At 56.8% G+C, this 20,958-nt stretch overlaps 1 protein-coding gene across 1 annotated transcript; it reads right to left on the reverse strand.

The window, feature by feature from the left end:
• Nucleotides 1-5,805: 5,805 nt before the first annotated feature.
• WNT6 (Wnt family member 6) lies at nt 5,806-19,200 on the reverse strand. Its single transcript, XM_039233204.1, has 4 exons — nt 18,852-19,200; nt 8,797-9,017; nt 8,243-8,577; nt 5,806-6,628 (listed from the first exon to the last, which is right to left on the reverse strand). Exons 1-4 carry the CDS (start codon nt 18,929-18,931, stop codon nt 6,167-6,169), a joined length of 1,098 nt encoding a protein of 365 aa, XP_039089135.1. The 5' UTR covers nt 18,932-19,200; the 3' UTR covers nt 5,806-6,166.
• Nucleotides 19,201-20,958: the final 1,758 nt, after the last annotated feature.

The following is a 20,958-nucleotide window of genomic DNA, read 5'->3' on the forward strand; positions in this document are numbered from 1 at the left end:
TCCCCTTTTACTTCACTAAAAAATGAGGCTCGGAGAGGGCCAGGACTTAAGATCACACAGCAAACGAAGAGCTGGAATCCAGCCCCGTCTTCTTACTCTGAGCACAGTAGCAGTGGCCGCAACACCGAGTGCTGCTTGCCTGGGCCTTCCTGCAGATGCTCCAGATCTTTCCCTGGTCCTGCTACCCGTACGTGGTTCTCTGGGGGCCACCCAGAACCGGACTCCTGGCTCACGCCCACTCCTCTCTGGGGTTCCTTCGTGTCTTCTCGCCCTCACTGAACACTGGGGTGAGTACACTAGAGCCAGACAAGGGCCTGAGAAAACAGCAGGTTGGGGACAGAGGCTCCAGCTTCTGGTTCTGGTTCTAACCTGGGCCCTGATAGTGAATCCTGTTCCCACCGTGGCCTTGACATCCTCCTCTGTAAAATGGGCACTAGTCTCCCACTCTATATACACACCTCCCTCCCAACCTCATTGCCCTCTCCTGGTTTAAGGCCTCGGGGATCTGAGACAAAAGGCACCCATTCCTGGAATTGCCCATCCCTGGGGAATTGGAGGAGCGGGGTGGGGCCTTCCCTGTCCCCAGACTGTCAGGTGGTGGGGGCAGCCTGAGCAACAGCAGGCTGACGGCATCCTCCCCCCTCCTTTCCCCCATCTCTGCCGGCAGCCACCGCAGCTGTCAGGAATTAAGGGCTTGAGGCTGCTGGGGGTGGGGGTGGGGCAAAGGGGGGGAGCAGTCTGGCTGGACAGCAGGAAAACAGCCGGGGGCAGGAAGCAGTCTGCGTCAGCCAGAGCCTGGGCTGACCCCAGCTGCCCCCTGCCCTCCCCACTCTCCTTCACCATGCTGCGGGGACAGGGACAGCTTGGGACTAGAGTTTGGGGAGGGTATGGGGAAGGCCAGGGCAAGAGCAGACTCAGCACAGGAAGGCAGGCATGAGCCTGAGGTAGGAGAGGGTACCACAGGGACGAGCCAGGATTTTGAGGAAACTGAGACCCAGAAAGGGTTAGGAAGAGCCCCAACCTGGGACAGGGAACGGGTTCCTAACCCAGCTTTCAGACCTCCTTACTCCCCAGATACAGCTCACACTAGCCTTTCCAGGCTTGATGCCTCGTCACGTGGCCCCGGGGTAGGCCATCGTGGGGAATGCTGATTTCCGGTCCCATGTAGCTGAATCAGCCCGTCCAGGGGCAAGGCTGAGGGGTCTGCATTTCTAGCCGGTATCCCAAGTGATTTTCATGAGGACCACATTTGGGAAATTCTGCTGACCTGCTTGAGAGGCTGATGTTTTTCCCCCTTTGACCTGCCACTGCCGAGGGAAGGTCTCTTTGCTCCCCTACCCTCTAAGTGCTCCTGAAATACAGAGGTGTAAAGGAGAGGGAGAAGGTCCTTTCTTTGAAAACCCCAGGAGGCAAATAATGATTCTCAAGCCTTGTTTGCACTGGGGCGTAGTTCTGGCCTGATGTCAGGAGGGTCTAAAAGTGCCCAAGCCTGGGGCACTTCTCAGTGCAGAGAGAGGGCAGACGTAAGCACAGGGGCCCTTGGCATATGTGGAGATGATGTCTGTGACTGGAGCCCCGGTCCCAACGGACCCCTGCCATGGGCAAGGCCCTATCAGCAGCCCCCAGACCCCACCCTGGCCCTGCCCTTGGCTCTGGCCCTCAGCCCAGCCCCAGCCCCCGCAGCCGCCAGCTGAGACCACAATTACAGGGGCCACGAGGGGGGGGGGAATAGGGGGAGCACCAGGGATGAAAGGCAGCTCAGAGAATAGTTCCAGCTGTGGCAACTCTGGAGGAGGTTGAGGGAAGGGAGGGCTAGAGGAGGCAGGGTGAGAACAGGTGGGACCCTCGCAGCCCCAACCCAGACCAAGCCAGGCTCAGTCCCCATATTCTGCAAGAGAAGTCTATCCTGGTGAAGAGGAGGGGGAAGGAGCCCTAGACCAAGAAGGGAGCTCTTCAGCCCATCTTTCAGGCCTCAGCTCCTAGTATGTTTGGTCATTAGAAGGAAGGGGAAATGAGCCCTTGGCCTTAGGCTGATCCTGGGCCTTCCAGCAGCTTCCCCACCCATCTGCCTGCATTCTGGCTGTCCCTGATGTGGTCATGCACACATCTGGGGCGCCTCTGTGCTCTTCCCCCATCTCCCTGGTACCACATGTCCCCCACCAATCAGCCAGCAGGGAACCTTCATGGCTCAGACTGTGCCTGGGGCTGGGCAGCTGGGTGAACAAGGGGGTTCTCGAGGGGGGAGAGCATTCCTGAGCTCTGCCTCCAGCCTTCTTCCCAGGCAGCAGTGCAACAGCACAGAGCCATCTCTGAGCTTACAGATGACCAAGATAATGATCAAAATGGTGCCTCTCAGGCCAAGGCTCTCACCCTTCACAGAAGGCGGTTCCCAGACTCCTGCTGAGCTTGGTCACAGAAAATGGACCCCTAACACGAGACTATCAATCTGAAGATTGCAATGCCCTCTGACAATGTACTAAAAAGCTATTGGGCACCCCCATTTCATGATGGGAGAACTGAGGCTCGGAGAGATGAGCTGAATTGATCAAGGTCAAGCTGGCAAACTAGGCCTTTTTTCACTCTTATGTTGTTTCCTCTGAATGCCTTTTAACCTTCTTGGGGTGGCGTCAGTTTCTGCCACTGCTTCAGTTTCCTTCTCTGGCTCGTGGAGGAGGCCAGCATCACCCACTCCACACCACCTACCAAGACCTGGCAATAGAGACAGGGAGGCAGGCGTCCGCCCCTCCGTCTGGGTCAGCCCAGACGTCCAAGAGAGTCTGGAACCCTAGCAGCTTGACCCAGGCTGTCCGTGGGTGTCCTTGCTTCCTTTCATCCTACCCTCTCCTGCCCACGGCTCCCCAGATGTCTTGCAGGTCTTGTCGGTCCCTGTTAATAAGGAAGCTGGGCTCTGTGCACCCTCTTGTGGTCCCTGAGAGAAGTGCAGGAGGCTTTGGTGGTGGTGGTGGGTTTTTTTTTGTTTTGTTTTGTTTTTGTTTTTTATGTATTGAACCCAGCTCTGGGGAAGGCAGGGCCTCGACTATAAACCGTACACTTCGGAAGCTTCATATCTCCTCCATGCTGCCCATGATGCCAGTTCCACTCTTGCCCTTGGTAAAGTATCCATTGGCAGTAGATTGAGTAGAGAGGTTCTGAGTCCAGATTCTCCATGACACTTCCCTGAAGCTTGGACATTTGACCTAAAGGAGTCAGGAGGAGGCAGGAAGGAAAATTCAGATGCCCTTTCCTGCCCCCTGCAGGCTGATGTCCCCTCTCCATATATGCCTCACTCTGGGATCCCAACGTGATTCTTGAGGGCTGACGCAGGCTGGGTCAAGGGGTGGAGGCAGAGGCATTGTGGGGAGGGAGGACAGATACACTGGAAGCCATGGTTGAGGCCTGTTACATCCAGGATGAGTTCCCCTTCCTTCCGTTTCATTTGAAAAACTCTCCTCTCCTCCATGTGCTCCCAATACCTGTAGTCTTAGTGGGGCTGCCAGTCTCAGTCACGGTAGTACATATTCTTGGACAGTTCTTGGTTTGGGGGTGGTCAAGTGACCCCAGCTGACCAAATCAGGGTCTTCCTTAGGACTTTGGCTGGGAAAGACATTCTTTTTTAGATCACCAGCTCTAAGAATATGGGCATAGGGCTGACATATAGAGAATGTCTATCTGCAGCAGGAGGTAATGAGAACAGTGTGAAAAGAAAGGCAGAGTTAAGCTAGAAACCATAGATGTTGGGGGGCTGGTGAAAGAAGAAGACAAAGGAGAAAGACGTATGACATCATCTGGGCCTCTGGGCTCAGTTGTGCTTCAATTCAGTCTTACTCCTGGACTTGCTAGGTAATTAATTCCCTTTTAATTGTTTTTCATAGCTAATTCCCTTGACCTAAGCTAGTTTGAGTTGAGTATCTTCATTTGCAATCAGGGTCTGGCCAATACCTGCAAGGCATCAGCTCTCTCCCTATTCTCACAGTAACTACCGTTCATTAAATATAAGCTTACTGTGCCAAATGCTATGCTAAGTGCTTTTCGTGTCTCAGAAGAATCCTCCCCATGGCTCTATGAGGATGTGGATGGTCATGATAGTACTGCCACTCTCCCATTGATTGTGTCTCTTTCTCCTTCCCTTGAATTTTTGCTGGTTCCATGACTTGTGTTGGCCAGCAGGGAGTGACGGCAATGATGTGTCACTTCCAAGGCTGGACCTTAAGCTTCTGCCTTCACACTCAGCACAGCCTCTTTTGAAGGACAGCCTAGGTAAGAAGTCTAACTACACCAAGGCCACCATGTTCTGAGGAAGCCCAAGCTAGCCCCATGGAGAGGAGGAGACCCTGGAGGAGCTCCAAGGCACTACTTAGACATATGAGTCAAGCCTCTTAGACTGCCCAGCCCAGCCCAGCCATTGCAGAAGGCAGCCAGGTGAATGACCACAGCCAACAGTTCCTGCCGTAAGGAGCCAAACCACTAAGCTGACTTCTGACAAATTCGTAACCTCAAGGATCATGAGAAGTAATTATTTGGGGGTTGTTTGTTAAGCAACAATGGATTACTGAAACATGATGGTATTCCCATTGTATAGGCAAAGAAACTGAGCCTAACATACCTATGTTGTAATCTTCTTAGTAGCAGCAGCAGCAGCAGCAGCAGCAGCAGCAGACAGCAGCTTCAAACCCAGAGTGCCTGAATCCAAAGCTCATGCTTTGCCTACACACCTAGGTGGGGCAGTCATTCTCTCCTGCAGTATTTAGACTGTGGGAAAAGTGGGGCTCTGAATCCCAGCCATTTGACTATGCCCTCCCCCATTCTCTCTGCGGGAAGATGGAGGCATGAGATTCAGCTCTGAAGAACCCAGAACCCCAAACCTTTCATCCCTGTCCCTGCAGCCTGACTCCAGCTTCCTGATGGAAGGAAATGTGATTGGGTGCCAAGAGAAACCTTGGGACAACTTTGCATCTTCCCCTCCGAGTGTGATTAGAAATACTGTTCTGGGCACTCTTTTCTTTTCTTTTTTCTTTCTTTCTTTTTTTTAATGTTTTATTCATTTCTAGGAGAGAGAGAGAGACAGCGTGAACAGGGGAGGGTCAGAGAGAGAGGGAGTCACAGACTGAAACAGGCTCCAGGCTCTGAGCTGGCAGTCAGCACAGAGCCCGACACGGGGCTCGAACCCACGAACCGAACCGCGAGATCATGACCTAAGCGAAAGTCGGACGCTTAACCGACTAAGCCACCCAGGGGCCCCTGGGCACTCTTTTCAATGTTAATGGGGCTGAAGTTAGTTTGGGTGGTTAAAAAGCCTGATGTTACTAATAACATGATTTCATCACAGTCTACAGTTTATAAAGTGCTTTAATCCTATGGGCTTGGGTGGCCCTAAAAGTCTGCCCTGGAATCCCCCAAGAGTCACAGAAACAGAAGGGTAAATAAAGGTGTCACACTCCCCAGAATGAAGATGTGGGCTGGACTGAACTACCAGAGGCTTTTGGTCTTCTTTTCCTGGACCTTTCCAGTCTGTTTGTTTAAAGAGGGACAGCCAGGTCTTCCCCAGCTTGCAGACCCAGGCCAGGGATGTTTGACAAGGCTGAACCAGAAGAATGGGCACTCTTCACCACGGTTGCCAGGAGAGCCTAATTCAATAGGTGGGGAGTTAGAAACCTAAGGTGATAACCCCTGAGATGCTAGTTCTATCAAAACCATCTTCCTTTACGCACTCCTTCGGAAGCCTGGCCCCGTGGTAGCCACCCCCTTCCCCCCCCCCCACCAGCCTCCTGGGAGGCCAGCTCCCCTCCCAAACTGCGGGCCCAGTCCTATTGGTTTAAATATTTTTATTGATACTAAACTCACCCACCCACCCCATGGCCAGCAGTTCTAAGGAGTCCTGCATCCAGAGGCCTAGAGACTGGCTCTTCCTTTCCATATGGGGGCCACAGAGCGGAAGGGACTGCATAGCCTCCCCCAGGGGCCCTCCAGAGCGCTCCCCTGGGGTGGGTGGCCTCCAGCAGCCCCTCGCCTTCGTGGGCGGGCGTGTATCTCAAGCCCCGCCGCCTCACAGTTCGCGGAGACCTGGGAGATGGACTTTCGCTGCGAGCAGCCAGGCAGCGCCCCTGCCGGAGTCCGGAGGTCCCGCCGACGCCGAGGGGCGCGCGGCTTGGGGGGGCCCGGCGGCGCGTCAGAGGCAGAGGCTGAGCTCCTTGTGCACGCGGCAGCGGTGGCACTGCACTACGCAGCACCAGTGGAAGCGACACAGGCAGTTCTCCTCGAGCTGCACGCTCTCCTGGCGGTGCCCGCGGCCGCAGCACAGCAGGTCACAGCCGCTGAGGTCCAGGGCGCTGCTGTTGCAGGCGCGGCCGCGCGTGCCGGGCGAGCCGGTGCGCCGGTTGGGAGCGCAGAAGTCGGGCGAGTCGGCGGCGTAGAGCAGGTCGGCGCGGCCCGGCGGCTTCAGAGTGCGGACGGCGGGCAGCAGAGCCTTGCCGTCGTTGGTTCCCATGACACGCGAGGCGCCGTGGAAGCGCTCGAGCAGCCGCGCGCCCACCTCACGGAACGGGGGCAACTTCTGCCAGCAGGTTCGCAGCGCGCACGAGCCCGACAGCCCGTGGCACTTGCACTCGGTGCGCGTGTGGCTCCGCACGGCCTGCGGGGAGCGAAGGAGCGGGGCGGATGCGGACAGATTGGGGATACGGGGTGCGGGAAGGCCCAGAGGACCGACGGAAAATTAGACGGGGAGGGTGACGTGGACGGAAGAGAGAAAAGAGCAGACCGAAACCGAAAAGGAGAGCGCAAGGTGGAGAGGAGGAAATCCAGGGAGGAACAACTCCGAGTGAAGGGCAAATTGTAAAGAAGGAGGAGTAAGAGAAATGAATGGGAGGAGTGGGGCGCAGTATGCAGCACAGAGATCACAGGACGCACAGTCGGGGAATGGGAGAGAGAGCCGAGAGAGAGAGAGAGAGAGAGAGAGAGAGCAGAATAGACGGCTGGGTGAGATTCTCCCTAGAGGCGGGGAGGGGGTGCTCTAGTCCTCCTGCCAACAGGGTCCCCTGTTGCTGCCCCTCGGCCCCAGACAGGGCTGAGCAGAGCTGGCCTTCTGGGCGTCTGACAGGTATGTGGGCCTGTCTGGACATTCCTCTCTGGGCCCCCTCTTATGCCCTGGCTGGTGCCTCAGGCCTGAACCTAGAGGACACAGGATGCGAGGGGAGGGTCCCTAGAGCCTCCTAGAACTAAGGCATAGGGTGCCGGATGGCCCACTGGGAATGCATTACACAGAACAGGGATCCAGAGCCCCTGTCCTTTATTTGCAATTTGTGTCCGAAGCTGGGGTCTAAGAGTCACGACCCCACTAGAGATTTATGGTGTCAGATGACTCAGCAATGCCATCCCTGGACGCTGAGAGTCCAGAGGCCAACCTGAAATACAGACTTGTGTGCCCTCCTCCCCTTTCCAGGATTCTCTCCTTCCTCACACTCCTGGAAATGTCTGACCCAGACAGGTTTCTTGTCCCTACGTGGGAACTGGGGAGGGGGGCGGTGTGAAGGGGGCTCTTCATTGCAGAGGGAAGGGGAGAGGCAGGGCCCAGTCTGGAGTCGGTGGGCAGCCAGTTGCCGAGTGCCCAGATTCAGTCACAGCTTTCCTGGCCTCTACCGGACCCCTCCTACCTTCACCAGCCTTGTCTTTCACCTCTTCCAAGTCTTCCTTCCTTTCTAGCCCTTTTCCCTGGCTTCCCTCGCTTCTCTCAACTCCTTCACCCCCAGACCCCATACCTTTGCCCCCGGCTTCTATCTTTTGTTTCATCTCCAGCTTTTGTCACCCTCCTCTGTCCCTGCCCTGGCAGCCAGTTCTCCACGTCTCCCGTCTCCCGAGCTTTGTTCCACCTGTCTGCTCTCAGAGGTTTGTCTTCCCTACCTGAGGTCCCTAAAGGCCTCGAGTCCTCTTCTCTGGTGTCCCCTCCCCGTCTTGCCCACTAGACCACAGGCTCCAGGCCCTCCCAGGCCTCCCAAGGGACTCCCCCTTCTAGGCTGGCCACCTCACGTGCACATGCCCATCCACATGCCCCAGCCAATCTCCCCAGCGGCCCTTCCTGCCGAGCTGGCTCCCACGCACGTTAACATAGCCCTGCACATACTCGTCCTCACTCACACCCGCATCCCCTCACACTTCTACAGACTGGCTCCCGCACACCCCACCCTCACCCACGTCTGCTCACACCTACCCACACTCACACACTCTCTGACACGCCCATGCCCATACTCACCAGCCGGCCGGCCTCATTGTTGTGAAGTTGCACCAACGCACGGATGTCTCCGCGTCCCCGCTTGTGCCGCGCATCCATAAAGAGCCTTGACTTCTCGTCCCCGAAGTCCACGTCGTCGCCGCAGCCCCCCCACTCCCAGGCGGCGCTGCCGTCGGGGGAGCCAGCGGAGCCGGGGGGCCCGGGGGTGCCGGGCAGGCCGGGGGGACGCGGCGGGGCCCTCCCTCGGGGCGCCTGGCAGCCACACTGCAGCAGCTCGCCCATGGAGCAGGCCTGCGTGACTGCGTGGCTGGCGCCCGCGGCCGTTATAGCGAACACGAAGGCCGTCTCCCGGATGTCTGCGGGCGCAGGGTGGGGGAAGTCAGCCGACAGGACCCAGGCTGGGTCCCAGGGGTGGGAGCGGGGCGCTGCGCGGTGGTGGGGGGGCAGCAGGGCTGGGAGACGGGGTCAGGATACGGTGCCCACACACCCGCGGGAGAGGTGGGGCTCCTGCAGCCTCCCCAACTCCCCACCCTCTCCTCTGATGCCTCCTGCCCCGGTCTCCTCCCCACACTGACCCTGCTGCAGGATGCGCCCAAAGGCCTTGCTGTGGCTGGAGCAATTCCAGCGGCGGAATCGGAACTGGAACTGGCACTCTCGCACCCCAAGCCGGGCGCCCCGGGCTAGCTCCGCCACCACCTCTGGCTCGGCTTGGCACAGCTCAGCTTGCCGCCCTGCCAGCCGCCGTGCTTTCCTGCAGATGCTGGTAGGATCCATGACCAGGGGGCTGCCCACCGCCCTGGAAAGCAAAGGACAGCGGATCCAGGGTATGACTCAAAAGACTGGGGGTTAGGGTTAGGGGAGCACTGGGGAGGGAGCCCAGGCCTGCTCAGCCCACAGCTGGGAGCTGGGATGTGCCTCTTCTCTCCCCCCCCCAAATTAGTTTGAAATTGTCCCATCTGGTTCTCTTACTGTCCCATGTCCCCCTCTTTGGTAGAGTTTAGACTGACATTGCTATAGAGCAAGATCAGTCTTATCCTTCTGTGCACATCTTCTTTAATAAATCCTTACAGGAATTTGGCTCAAGGTGAGGGCACCTGGCACCAGACGAGCCAAAAGGGAGATAAAGAACAGGCTTGGCCCAAAAGGGTGATGAAGAAATTAACAGGAGGAAGATCATGAAGACTGTCAAAGAAAAAAAAAAAAGGCAGGAATCATGAGATACAAAGAAAAGTGGGCAGGATCAAAGAAAAGTCTGGTCTTAGTGGACAACCAGCTGTGTACATCAGCTGACAGCCCTGATGCTAGAAAGGCAGGGGCGATCTCAGGGATGTAGGAAGCCATAGGATTTTAGAATGGCTACGGAAGGAAAGCTCTCTGACAGAAGTCACACCCCCTCTCTAGCTCAGTTTCTCCTTCCGTAAAATGGGAACATTGGGCTTTGATCTTTAAGGTGGGCCCTTGCACCAGGATATCCTGTTTTTCTGAACTGGAGAGCAGGACGAAGTAGCTGGGGACTGAGGCCCTGAAGCATTGTTGTGAAGTAAGTGACACTACCCTTCTGCTCCAGCATCTGACTTTTTCAGAGCAGGATGACCGGGAAGGCAGGCCAGGCCCTGACATCACTCTGATGTCACTGGTTGTAACCTAGCTGGCTTGGGAAAGGGGAAGGCTGTTTGGTTTGGTGGGTAAAGACCTAATGGGAAGTTCCACACACTTCCAGAAATCCTTCCATCCCCAGCTTTCCTTCCGCCTAAGGATAGAGCTGTTTCCTGGTTTCCATGGACCAGATCCCTAAAGGTTAAGGTTATTCACAGCTGAGCGGAACTGCTTTAATCAAATTGCTCTTGTTTGATGAGCACTTAGCTGGGGTCCCTATGCTGCAGGAATGAGTGGGCGGAGCACTTGGACCTGAGAGTAATTTGAGATCACACAAAAACCCTTCCGCAGAGGGCAGAAAAAAGACTCCAGGTGGGGAGAAGTAGCGCCAGGAGATAGAAAATGTAGAGAAAAATGGTAGGCAGGTGCCAAAGGTCAAGGTGGCCTACTTTTCATTTTAGCCTTCATGCCTATCCACCCCCCGTCCCCATTTGCTCCACAAGTACAGGCTGTCCAGGCATGTTCTGGCCCCAGAGCAATGAGATGTAATGGGCTTGAACAGCAGCAAGAGGAATTTAGGTCTTAAGTTAGAACTTCTCAACTCTGGGGAGTGAGATGCTTAAAGAGGCCGTTGCAAGATGTGTAAGCTCAGTTCTTTCTAAGGTCTCCTACTCTCCCTCCCCCCTCCCCCAACACACACCCCACCTCATCAGATCATTGTCAGCCTCCCCACCCAAGTAGTCCTGGAGCCAAGATTCTTTTCTTAGGGAAGAGTTACAGTCCAGACCTTGCTTCCTCCATGCTTAGGACTTGACCATCACTGCATTCCAACCGCAGCCTGGGAAGGTCCAGCCCCAGCCCTTTCCCAATCCTAGAAAAGTGGTGGTTGGAGCAGTGGGGAATTGGCCATGGGTAGGGCAGCCCAAGCTGGTTCCCAGTGGCCCAGTCACCTCCAAGAGTTGATCAGTCTCTCTCCCTCTCTCTCTCTCTTCAAGTATCATCTATCCCTCCCACCCACACCCACACATATCCATTTATCCACCTCATTACAAAATGACTTCCAGCATGGTTATATAGGGCCAGTAGATAAGACTATAAGCACTTTGGGAGTTAGAACTGACATTTTCTTTTGTTTCCCGTGGCAGAGTTTTAGGCGCTTCATTCGTATTTCCCCCAATTTTTATTATGAAAAGTTGCATATTACAAATAAATGATTACTATAATACTACACAATGAACACCATTTAACACATGTTTTTGAATGAATGAATGAACCATCTAAAGAGAATGTCCTCATTTGAGCCCACACCCCTGTCCTCGTGTGATTCCATGACTGCTAACTAGCTTCCTATCTCTCCACTCCTTCCCCCCCCCCCGCCCCCAACACCCATGCAGAGGCAGGGAAGCAGGCCTCTCCATGGCTATCCAGCTCCTTTCCTGTCACCTGACTGTCCAGGCCTCCAACTGGGAGTCTGGGGCTCTGCAAACTTGTCTTCCCCAAACCCCCCCACCCCCATGCCACTAAGCTCCCCAGTCTCTCTTCCCCAGCCCTGCCCTCTGCTAACTCCCTACTCTCCCAAGGTTGACTGGTCTTACTCTCAAGGTTACTCTGACCCCATCCCTCTCCTCTCCCTCTTCCGGCCCTAGGGAAGCAGGAGAGGGTGGGGGTATGCAGGGAGAAAGGCAAAAACCTCCTGACCTTGTCTGCTTGCCAGGGGCTAGAGATAGGAGAGAAATAGGGAGGAGCAGGAGGGGTAGGGCCCTCCAGGAGGTGGGGCCAGCCCTTTGCAGGGTTGAGGGGCTGCCCCAGAGTCAGTTGCTGGTCGCTGGTCCGGGTCTGGCTCCCCAGCCTGGCTTGCTGCCTGGGAACGAGGCTTGTTTACAAGCTGGTCAGGGGGAGGGATGGGCAGTAGTAGCAGCTAGAATCCCAAGGGACCAGCTCGCTCCCTGCCCTCCTGTCCTCGCTCCCATCCCCAAGTCACAGGAAAGGAAAGTCCATAAGAGGAGTAGCGGGGTGAGGGGGGATGCATTGGGCAAAATATCAAGTGTCACTTCTGCACCCTGGTCTCTGTCAACTTAGGGTGAGCTGAGCCACTGTGGGCAAGTCAGTTCTCCCTCTGGGCTCCAGAAACATGAAGAGTTACATGAGAAGCTCCCTTATTCCCTCTAATGTTAACACTTGACTCCACGTCAAGAAATAACTCCCCCATCTCCGCTCTTTCCTTACCCTCATTTCTTCCCTTCTGCTTCCTTAGGGAATCAGCTCTGCTTCTTTGGCCTCTGAGTCAGCCTTCCTTGGCGTGGGGTCAGCCCAGAGAAGATGTGCCCTTTTGGGGGCATTTGCATGTTTTGGGGGCTAAGCTCAGTGGTGTAGGAGTTATACAATATATAATACGTAGGATCTGAGATCCTAATCAAATAGTCATTCCTGGGCATAGAAAAAATGAGGCTAGTCCTAAAAGAAATCCTGCAGACAAGAAGGGACAAGCCTAACGTTGGCCATTCTAACTGGCTTTGGCAGGTGCCAAGATCTGCCTCCCAGGGACCTTGATCGGTAGAATCAATAGCCAAGTGAGGTGGCATAAGGGACAACCAGCTCCTACTGGCAACATCTGTAGATCTAAGCCCTGAGGGACCCAGGCTCTGGTCTAACCTACCTATCCATCTCCAGATTCAGAGGGCCAAAGGGAATGCCAGAAGCCACCTAGTCCTACTCTACCCACTTCACCCCCATCACACAGACGAACATCTGAGGAAGGAGGTGACTGACCCTGGCCACTCAGTGGAAAAATCCTTAATGCAAGAAATTTAGATGAATGTTATTTTTTAAGTTTATTTACTTATGATGAGAAAGAGAAGGAGTATGTGCGTGTGCAGGGGAGGGCTGTCAGCTCAGGGCCCCACACAGGGCTCGAACTCATGAACTGAACCCTGAGATCATGACCTGAGCTGAAATCAAGAGTCAGATGCTTAACCAGCTGAGCCACCCAGGCGCTGCTAGGTGAATATCTTTAAAACCAAAGGGACTGGAGGGAATGACCACATGGGGTTTGGGGAGACCTAAGTTGGCCTCACACACCATCCTCTACACAGCCCTTATGCCTAGCAGTGTTGACTCACCCAGTGATGGTCACATCCATCCCAGATTATATGTCTAACTTTCTGGACTCAGAGCTACCCGCTGCCCATCCCTAAGTCATCAAAATCATACCCAGCATCTTCCCAAGCTCACCTTAGATCCCTATTGCCCTGAGCCCCAGTCCTCACTGACCACCCCTCTCCCCATCACTTCAGGTGTCACTCATTTGGGGGTGCTCGTGATCCTGCCAGCGGCATAACTAATTTGTCACGTTATCTTGTCTTCTCTCCACTTAGATCGAAGACACACTAAAGACAAAGATCTTACGAGGAAGCATGACATCATTAATAGCACACGTGCAGAGTTTTGGGAATCTGTGACTTGGGTTTGGATCTGGGCTCTACCATTTGCTTCTCCTAAGATGTCAGCCAGTCCCTTGCATGGGAAGTGGGCACTTAATATTTGTTGATTGAATGAGACCTCACCTTCACAACCTCAGTCTCCACAACTGTCGAATCTTGATACCTGACAACTTCCCTGCTACACATGAAAAGAGCCTGTCCTGACAGTGAGCTCCAGCAAATGGGTTTCGTCTTCCCATTCACACCCATGTTCACGTCTTGGGCCTGCCCAGAGCAGGGCAAATGGTAGGAGCCCAGGCCGCTTCTTGTGGATTCATGAGAATACCCTTTTCTCCAACTCTCAGCCCTGACTTCTCAGCTGGGACCCCTGTGTGTCTTCCTCCCTTACCGGCCCTGCCCGTGGACCAGGAGCACCCTCCAGGACCCCTCCCCTTCCCCAGAGAGCACTCCCAAGTGGATTATTGAGGCCAAGGAGATCCCAGGCCTTTTTGGTGCCCAGCCTCCTCTGAAAGGCCTCATGGCCCGCCCCCCTCTTATTTCCTCACACTCACCCCCAGGGTCCTTAGTCTGACCCCCACCTCCTAGGAGCCAGCAGAGGGAGCCCTGAACCCTGGGGCTGTGGGTGGGGGCTGTATGGGGGTGGGGAGGTGGGTGGTGGAGAAGGGGCAGAAAAATGTTGCCTGACGGCTGCTGAGGCGGCTGGGCCCGGGCCTGTGCCCGCCCGCCTGTCCTGTCCTGCTCTGTCTAACTCGGTAATTACTGCTCCCCATCCCCCAGCCACTACCCCCACCCCAACCACCACATCAAAGCCAGTGATGCCCCAGCTCCATTAACCCCTGCCTCCCCACCGCCCACCAGGTACCCCATTCCACCCCTCTCCCACACTGGCCCAATTTGGTTCCCTGTGCCCGGTCCTGGACACTACCCTTCCCACCTCCTCATGCTGCTCTCCTTCTCATGGCTCTTGGGAGAGGCAGGGGCCTTCCCTTCCCTGATGAACCTCACCAGTCAAGAGGTGAAGTTCCTATTGGTCAGGGCACAAAAGAGTGGACACATTGACCCTCCACTGGATTCTCTGAGAAGAATCTGTCATGTGCCTTCTGCTCTCCCCTAGTGAGGTGCGGAGCCCCCATGGGAAGGTGGGGATGGGGAGCAGAAGAGACCCGTGGAAGACCCTGTACCCCTTTCCTGACCCCCCTCCCACCCCTCACTGCCTGCATTCTGAATGGCCTAAGGCAAGTCCCCTCCTGTTCCTGGACTTTGCTGGACTTCTAGCCATAAGTGAAAACGTTGGCCTAGATGATCTCCCAAGTCCCTTCTAGATCTAATTTCTGGTTTAAATGGAGGGCTTGGAGCTGGAGGAGCCAGCTTTGGAGGCCAGGTGGAAAATCGAAGATCCCTCCCAGCGACCTTTTCCCTCCCTCGGCTCCTCCTCTGGTGGATCAGGGGAAGCACCCAAGGTCTCATCCCACTCTGCCTCAGGCAGGAAGGAGGGTGTAGGCTAGAGGGCGCTCTGCCCAGTCCCCAGGGACAGGCTTCTGTGTCCCCTAGCGCCTGGGGCTCCGGCTGGGCTGGCTGGGCGCCCTGCTGCCAGTCTGACGGCAGCCTGGCTTCCCCACCCCACCCTCGCCTCATCCCCTCCACAGCTGCATTTCTCCATCAAAGTACACATTCTGGAATCCCCCTCGCTGGGCCCTGGTGATCAAACCTCCCACTGACCTCCCCCCACCAACTCCTGGCTTCCGATGAGAACAGGGCAGGAGGGGGCTGCCCCCCCTCCAGGAAATGTCACAGTGCCAGGGCTCTGGTGGGCTCAGGACATGCTCTGGCCCGGATCGAGCCAGCCTGCTTTTGCCCCTGCCCTTTTCTGCTCACAGCCCCATTGTCTGCCTCCAGGGGAAGCTGCCAAGGCGGGAGGCCTGGAGGGGGGTACTGGGTGGCCACCCCACCCCAGTTCCCCACCCCGCCGGGAGCTTGGGGGGTGGGGATCAGCAACAGGACTGCCCACAAAGGGCCAGATAAAGACAGAATGGAGGAGGATGGCCAAGCCCAGCCTGGGGTGGAGAGGGGTCCCAGCTGGAAAACCTGGGTGTCATGAAGATGCCTGGGTCCTTTCCCTGACTCCCTGTGGGGCCACAGATAAGGTTGTCCTAGGCCTCTGGTTCCTGTTTCCTTTCCATAGTGGGTGAAGTAGAGGGAGGGGGATGGGGGGAGAGAGGCAAGATGAGATGGGGGAAGGGAGTGAGACTGGGTAGTGTTTTTGCTAGTGGAACAAGGGGGAGGGTTGGTTTCTTTCATAGAAAATATAAAACAGAAAGAGGAAAGAGGAAGAGAGAAGGGAGATTGATTTGATCTATTCTGTGAGAGTGAGCTATTTTCCACATGCACTGATTGAAGGCATAAATAAAGATGGGTCAGACATTGGGGAGAACTTCCTGGGGGAGAGTGGGAGGGGCTCAGAGAGCAGGCTGGAAGGGGTGGGCGCTGGTGACCAGGAAGCCACAGACTTTCTCTCTCTGCCTCACTCTCAAAATGGGATCTGTCAGGGCCAGGGCTCATGCTGGATGGCCTGCAGGCAGTGGGCTGGACACGATGACCTCAAGAGAGCCTGGCCAATGTCCTGGAATCTGGGATTCTGTGATTTACAAAGATATGGTTACAGATGGGAGAGAGACAGACAGAGAGGCCGGAGGCAGAGTTTAGAAAGCATGCACTGCATGGAGGGGGGATGAGGAGGAGGGGGAGAGGAAGTGGAAGGGAGACTTTTCTGGAACCTGGGGCCAGGTACCTGAGCCTATTCCAGGCCCTGGGTCACTCCCCTACAGGACCCTCCTTTCCTTATCAGGACAATCCAGTCACTCAGGTTCCTAGAGTTGTCTCTGTTCCCACCCTGGAGGCTACTAGCATGTCAGGCTGGTGAGCAGGGCTGCTGCTTCCCTGCTTACTGCTAGAGCTCCAGCCTGGAAGCAGGGAAAAGAGGGCCAGCAAGCAGGTCAAGGAACAGCCTGGAAGCCCCTGGCCTGATAAAGTTACTAGCCAAAGTAAAGCTGAGGTAGAGGGGGGCAGTGTGGGGGTGAGGGGTGGGCAAGGAGTGAAAGGGACCTTAGGCCAGCATGGATGCTGGGTCCAGCCAACCAGCCCAAGCCTGATCTCAGACAGCAATGGTGGGGTGGGGACAAGCAAGTAGAGTCAAAGATCCTGAGAAAGGAATCTGGGCTCAGACCAAAGGAATGAAGTGTCAGAAGCAGACAGAGGAGAGTGAGGGGCCAGTGCAGGTGGGAGAGGCAGGTTCTCTGCGGGAAGCATCTGAGTGAGGCAGTTGCTGGACACCTTATCACCCCAGCCTTTCACTCTTCACCCAGCTCACCGCAGCTGCAGCCATGAAGGCCCCTGTGTTCTCCGACACCTGCCCTCCTCACCTCCTCCCCCACTCCTTGCTTTCCAGCTTCAGGGTCAGTCTCCAAGGGACCAGACCTCTCTCCCTCTGGCTTGTCACCCACCCACCAGCTCCTCTTGAACAAAAGAACCCCCACAGAATCAAGCCCCCAGGAAGGTGAATCAACCAATTCAGCAACATTCCACAAAACTACCCCAGCACCTTTAGCCTCCAGGGCCCAAAGACAAAGGCTCTGCCTTCCAGGGGCAGGGAAGAGAGACCACAAAGGGGATGGTTGCCAGTAAAATGCACTAACTGGCATGGTTGTCCAATGCATGGGGTGCAGTAAGAACACACAGAAGGATGGGAAGAAAAACAAAGAGACAGTGTCATGGAAGATGTGATATTCTAACCGGAAGGATGAGAATGATTTAGACAAATGGTGAAGGAGAGGAGGAGGGCAACTACCATCAGGGAGAGACCTCTGACCCCATACCTTGAGAAAGGGCAAAATTAGAAAAGTGTGTCTGGGAAACAGGACAGAGATCCTTTTACAAAGTTTTGCTTGGGACTCTGGATTTTAAATTTAAATTAATTCTTTTCATCCCTACAAACTCTAGCCAGGAAAACCTGCAGCGTGGAGGAGGAGACTTACACTTACGGAGCACCTCCCAATGTCAGATCACTTTGTAGGTCCTCCCACCTAATCCTCCTATCTAGTTTACCAGGTAGGGGGACTGTTTCCCAGTTTGAAAGTTGAGACGTTGAGGCGCAGGGAGAAGTGACTTGCCCAAGGTCGCAGACTTAACAAATTTTTCCTCTGAGATTGGATCTCAGGTCTGTCTATTTCAAAACTGACACAGCATTATACCAAGCCAGGATTGAAGGACGCATGTTCCCTTGGCCAGGACCTGGGTCACCCTCGATTTGCTCCCTCACTGACACCCCCAAGGGACATCTCTCGCGCATCAGGAAAGAGGGATCGCAGCCAGCAGCTCCCTGTGTGGGCATCCAGCTCTTACTCCCTAGAGGAGAGGGATCTGCCTGCCTCACCCCTCCTTCCAAATCGGGGGGTGGAAGAGGAGTGGAGGATAGGAAATCCAGCCAATGACATGGCACTATGCAAATAGACAGGACCCTGCTTTCTAAGGATTGGCTGATGCGTCAGCGGTATTGTCCAAGTCCCTCCTCTTTAAACTCTGAGCTATTCCAGGCGGGTCTTTGCAGCTCGGGAGAGACAAGGAAGGAAAAGAAAGTCTTCGGGATCCGAATCTCTGAGAGGTCCCGACCCGGCACCCACCTTCCCAGTTGCTGTCCATCCCCAAGGCTCTAAGTTCCCGCGACCTTAGCTGCGTAGGTGTCTGCTCTACCCAGGCCCGGGTCTGGAGGCCAGGTCTGGGAAGACGTCCCCATCCCCTGGTTGGCCAGGCCTCCCTCTCTAACACCAGGACCCTTCATGATTCTCAGTACCTCCGGAGCTGCATTTTTTTTTTTCATTTCTGACCCCCACATCTGGAAGGGTCAGAGCCTGGGTCCCTTTCCTGTCCCTTTCTTCCTCTTCTTCGCTCCGGGAGAAGGATGTAGAGAAAACCGCGGTCCTGACTCAGTTTCCCTTTACGTTTTCTCCCCGCCACTGCCACCCGATTTGAAGTAGCACTCAGGGAGAAGAAGCTGGTGGGTTGTTGAGCAAAATAAGGCGGGGAAGGGACAGTTGTTTGACCCTCCCTGCCTTGTGGCTTACCACCTGGTTCCTCTCTTGCCCGCAAATCCAATCCTCCTCCCCTAAATCCAGGGCCCACCTCACACACTCTTTTCTTTGGACCTCTCACTGCACATCTTCCCCGTCTACCCGGTAGCTCTTTCCTACCCGCGAGCCAGTTCCTTGAGGACCTGGATTGAGCGCAAAACCAGAAAGGGTAGAGGGAGAACGGGGAGGGTGTGTCGCGCAAGGTGGGAGGAAATACAATAGAATGTGCGGGGCGTAGGGTTAGGAACATCTGAGCGGCAGTTTAGAAGTGGCCCAGGAGGAGTCCGGGAGGAGAGCGGCACGCACCTCCCCGGCGCCTCCCCAGCTGCCCCAGGGCTGGGCTCCCGCTCGCTCGCAGGTACAGGCTGGAGGCGGCGGGACCGCGTTTCGGAGCCCCCCAGTCAGTCCCGAGGTCCCCATCCTTGAGCTTCAGGAGCCACGCCGGGACAGCCAGCTCGACACAGCACTCACCACCACAGTCCGCCGACGTGCGCGGGACACAGGAGCAGCAGCAGCAGCAGCCCGAGGAGGGAGGGCGCGGGCGGCAGCATCGTGAGCGACAGCCGGTGCTGTCGGGGGGGCGAGGCTGCGGGGCCGGCCGGTGCGCGCGGCGGCGCGGGCTTCAGGGCGAGCGCGGCTCCGGCGGCGGCGGCGGCCGGGAGGCGGTGGCTCCGGCGGCAGCGGGGGGGCCCATTGCGGGCGAGGAGGGCGCGGCGGAGGCGGAGAGCGGACGGGGCAGCCAGCGCCTGTGTCTCCCGCCGAGCTCGCTCGGGAGAAGAAATCAGAGCCGGGGGCGGGGGTGGGAGGGGAGCGGGGCCCGGACGGGGGCGGGGGCCGGGGGGGGGGGGACGTGGGGTGGCAGTTGCGACAGTCAGGCGGCGGGACTCTCGGGAGGGAGGCGGTGGCTCCGGCGGCAGCGGCGGGGCCCATTGNTCTCCCGCCGAGCTCGCTCGGGAGAAGAAATCAGAGCCGGGGGCGGGGGTGGGAGGGGAGCGGGGCCCGGACGGGGGCGGGGGCCGGGGGGGGGGGAACGTGGGGTGGCAGTTGCGACAGTCAGGCGGCGGGACTCTCGGGAGGGAGCCGTGCGCCCCGGGGCTGCAGGCGCGGAGCTCAGCGGAGGGCGGGTGCGAGGTCCCGGGGCGGGGCCCGAGTGCGCCGGTGGCTGCGGGACCCGCCTGCCTCGCCCCTTCGCTTCGCCTCTCTCGGACTGGGAGCCCCCCGCCGCCTCCTGGAGTCGGGGGCAAAGAGGGGCGGGGAAGTAGGGTGGAGAGGGGTAAGGGGGGGGTGAAGAGGAGCTGGGGAATGGGGGACGGGCTGGAAGGGAGACGTTTGACAGGTTTGTTGACTGTAAAGAGAGAAAACTTCTCAGGAATGAGGGAGTTGGGGGGGGGCGGCGGTTCGGAGGGAGATGCTGGAGAGGGGGCCGGGAGAGGAAGTCAGCCTGGGGCGCTGGGTGCTCCGGGAAGGGATGTCGAACTCTACCGTCTGACGGACGGATTCTAGAGGGGTCGCCCCTTACCGGCCCCGCCTCCGCGCCGCACGCCCCTTTCTCAGCCTTTCCTCGAGGAAAGGAGGAAGCCCCAGGCCTCCACTCTCGCTCCCCCAGTCACCCGGCCTCTTCAAGCCCGCGTTCGGGGGCCGGGAGGTGGGGGGAGGGCTGCGAAGGGGAGATTAGACAGCAAGAGGAACCTCTTGATGGCCTGCGCTCAAGCGCTCGCACGTGTAAGCGAGCGATAGAGCTGAGGTTGCAGTCTTGCGAGAGATTAGGGGGGCAGACCTCGGGGCAGCCGGGCCTCGCGTGGCCGCGGGTGCCTCCCTCTCGTGGCTTCCCCAGCTTGGCCCGGGCCAGAAGGGGTGGAAGAGCCAGCTGCAGGTGAGATGGCGTTTATCTGATTCTCTAATGCCACAAAAATGTCTTTGATGCCCCTGCCACCCCCCAGGTGGGGGTTGGGGGGTAGATCAAAGGCCCCGTGGGGAGGAGGGACAGCTCCATTCATCACGCCTAGCGGACTGGCTGTGGCCGCCGTCCCTGCTCCTCCCCCCCGCGCCCCCCCGCGTGCCCCAGGAGTGCCGAAGGACAGGTGGTGCAGGACATTCCACAGCAAGGGCCAGTCTCCCTATCACCACCATCTAGAGTGGCATCACCCGTTAAGGGTGGGGGATCTCCCCAGTGATAGGAACTTCAGATACTCTGCGGAGAGCTCCTGGTCTTTAGAGATGGAGATAGCACCTGAGCTCCTGGAGGGAGGGAAGCCACTGGCTAAAGAGATAAACATCTTTGGCGAGCAGGGAGAAGGCAAGATTGAGCCCCCAAGAGAGTGGGGATAAGTGGATAGAGATGAAGGTGAGGGACTAAGGGGATGCGGCAGAAGACCATAGATGCCTAACCCAGGGGAGGAGGCGGATCTGGGGAAGGCCGAGGAGGAAGTGGAGAACCTGGAGAACCGAAATGGAGAAACATTGCCCTAGGCGCATAAGGAAGTTTTGCTTCCTTAGGTTTGCTGTGAACCTGCCTCCATGGCTGCCGTGTCCAAGCTGGGTCAGTCTGATTCCCCATGCTGGCTACAGTGAATTTTGG

The sequence above is a fragment of the Hyaena hyaena genome, unplaced genomic scaffold, assembly GCF_003009895.1.
Source record: "Hyaena hyaena isolate Hyena2069 unplaced genomic scaffold, ASM300989v1 scaffold_71, whole genome shotgun sequence".
NCBI lineage: Eukaryota > Metazoa > Chordata > Mammalia > Carnivora > Hyaenidae > Hyaena > Hyaena hyaena.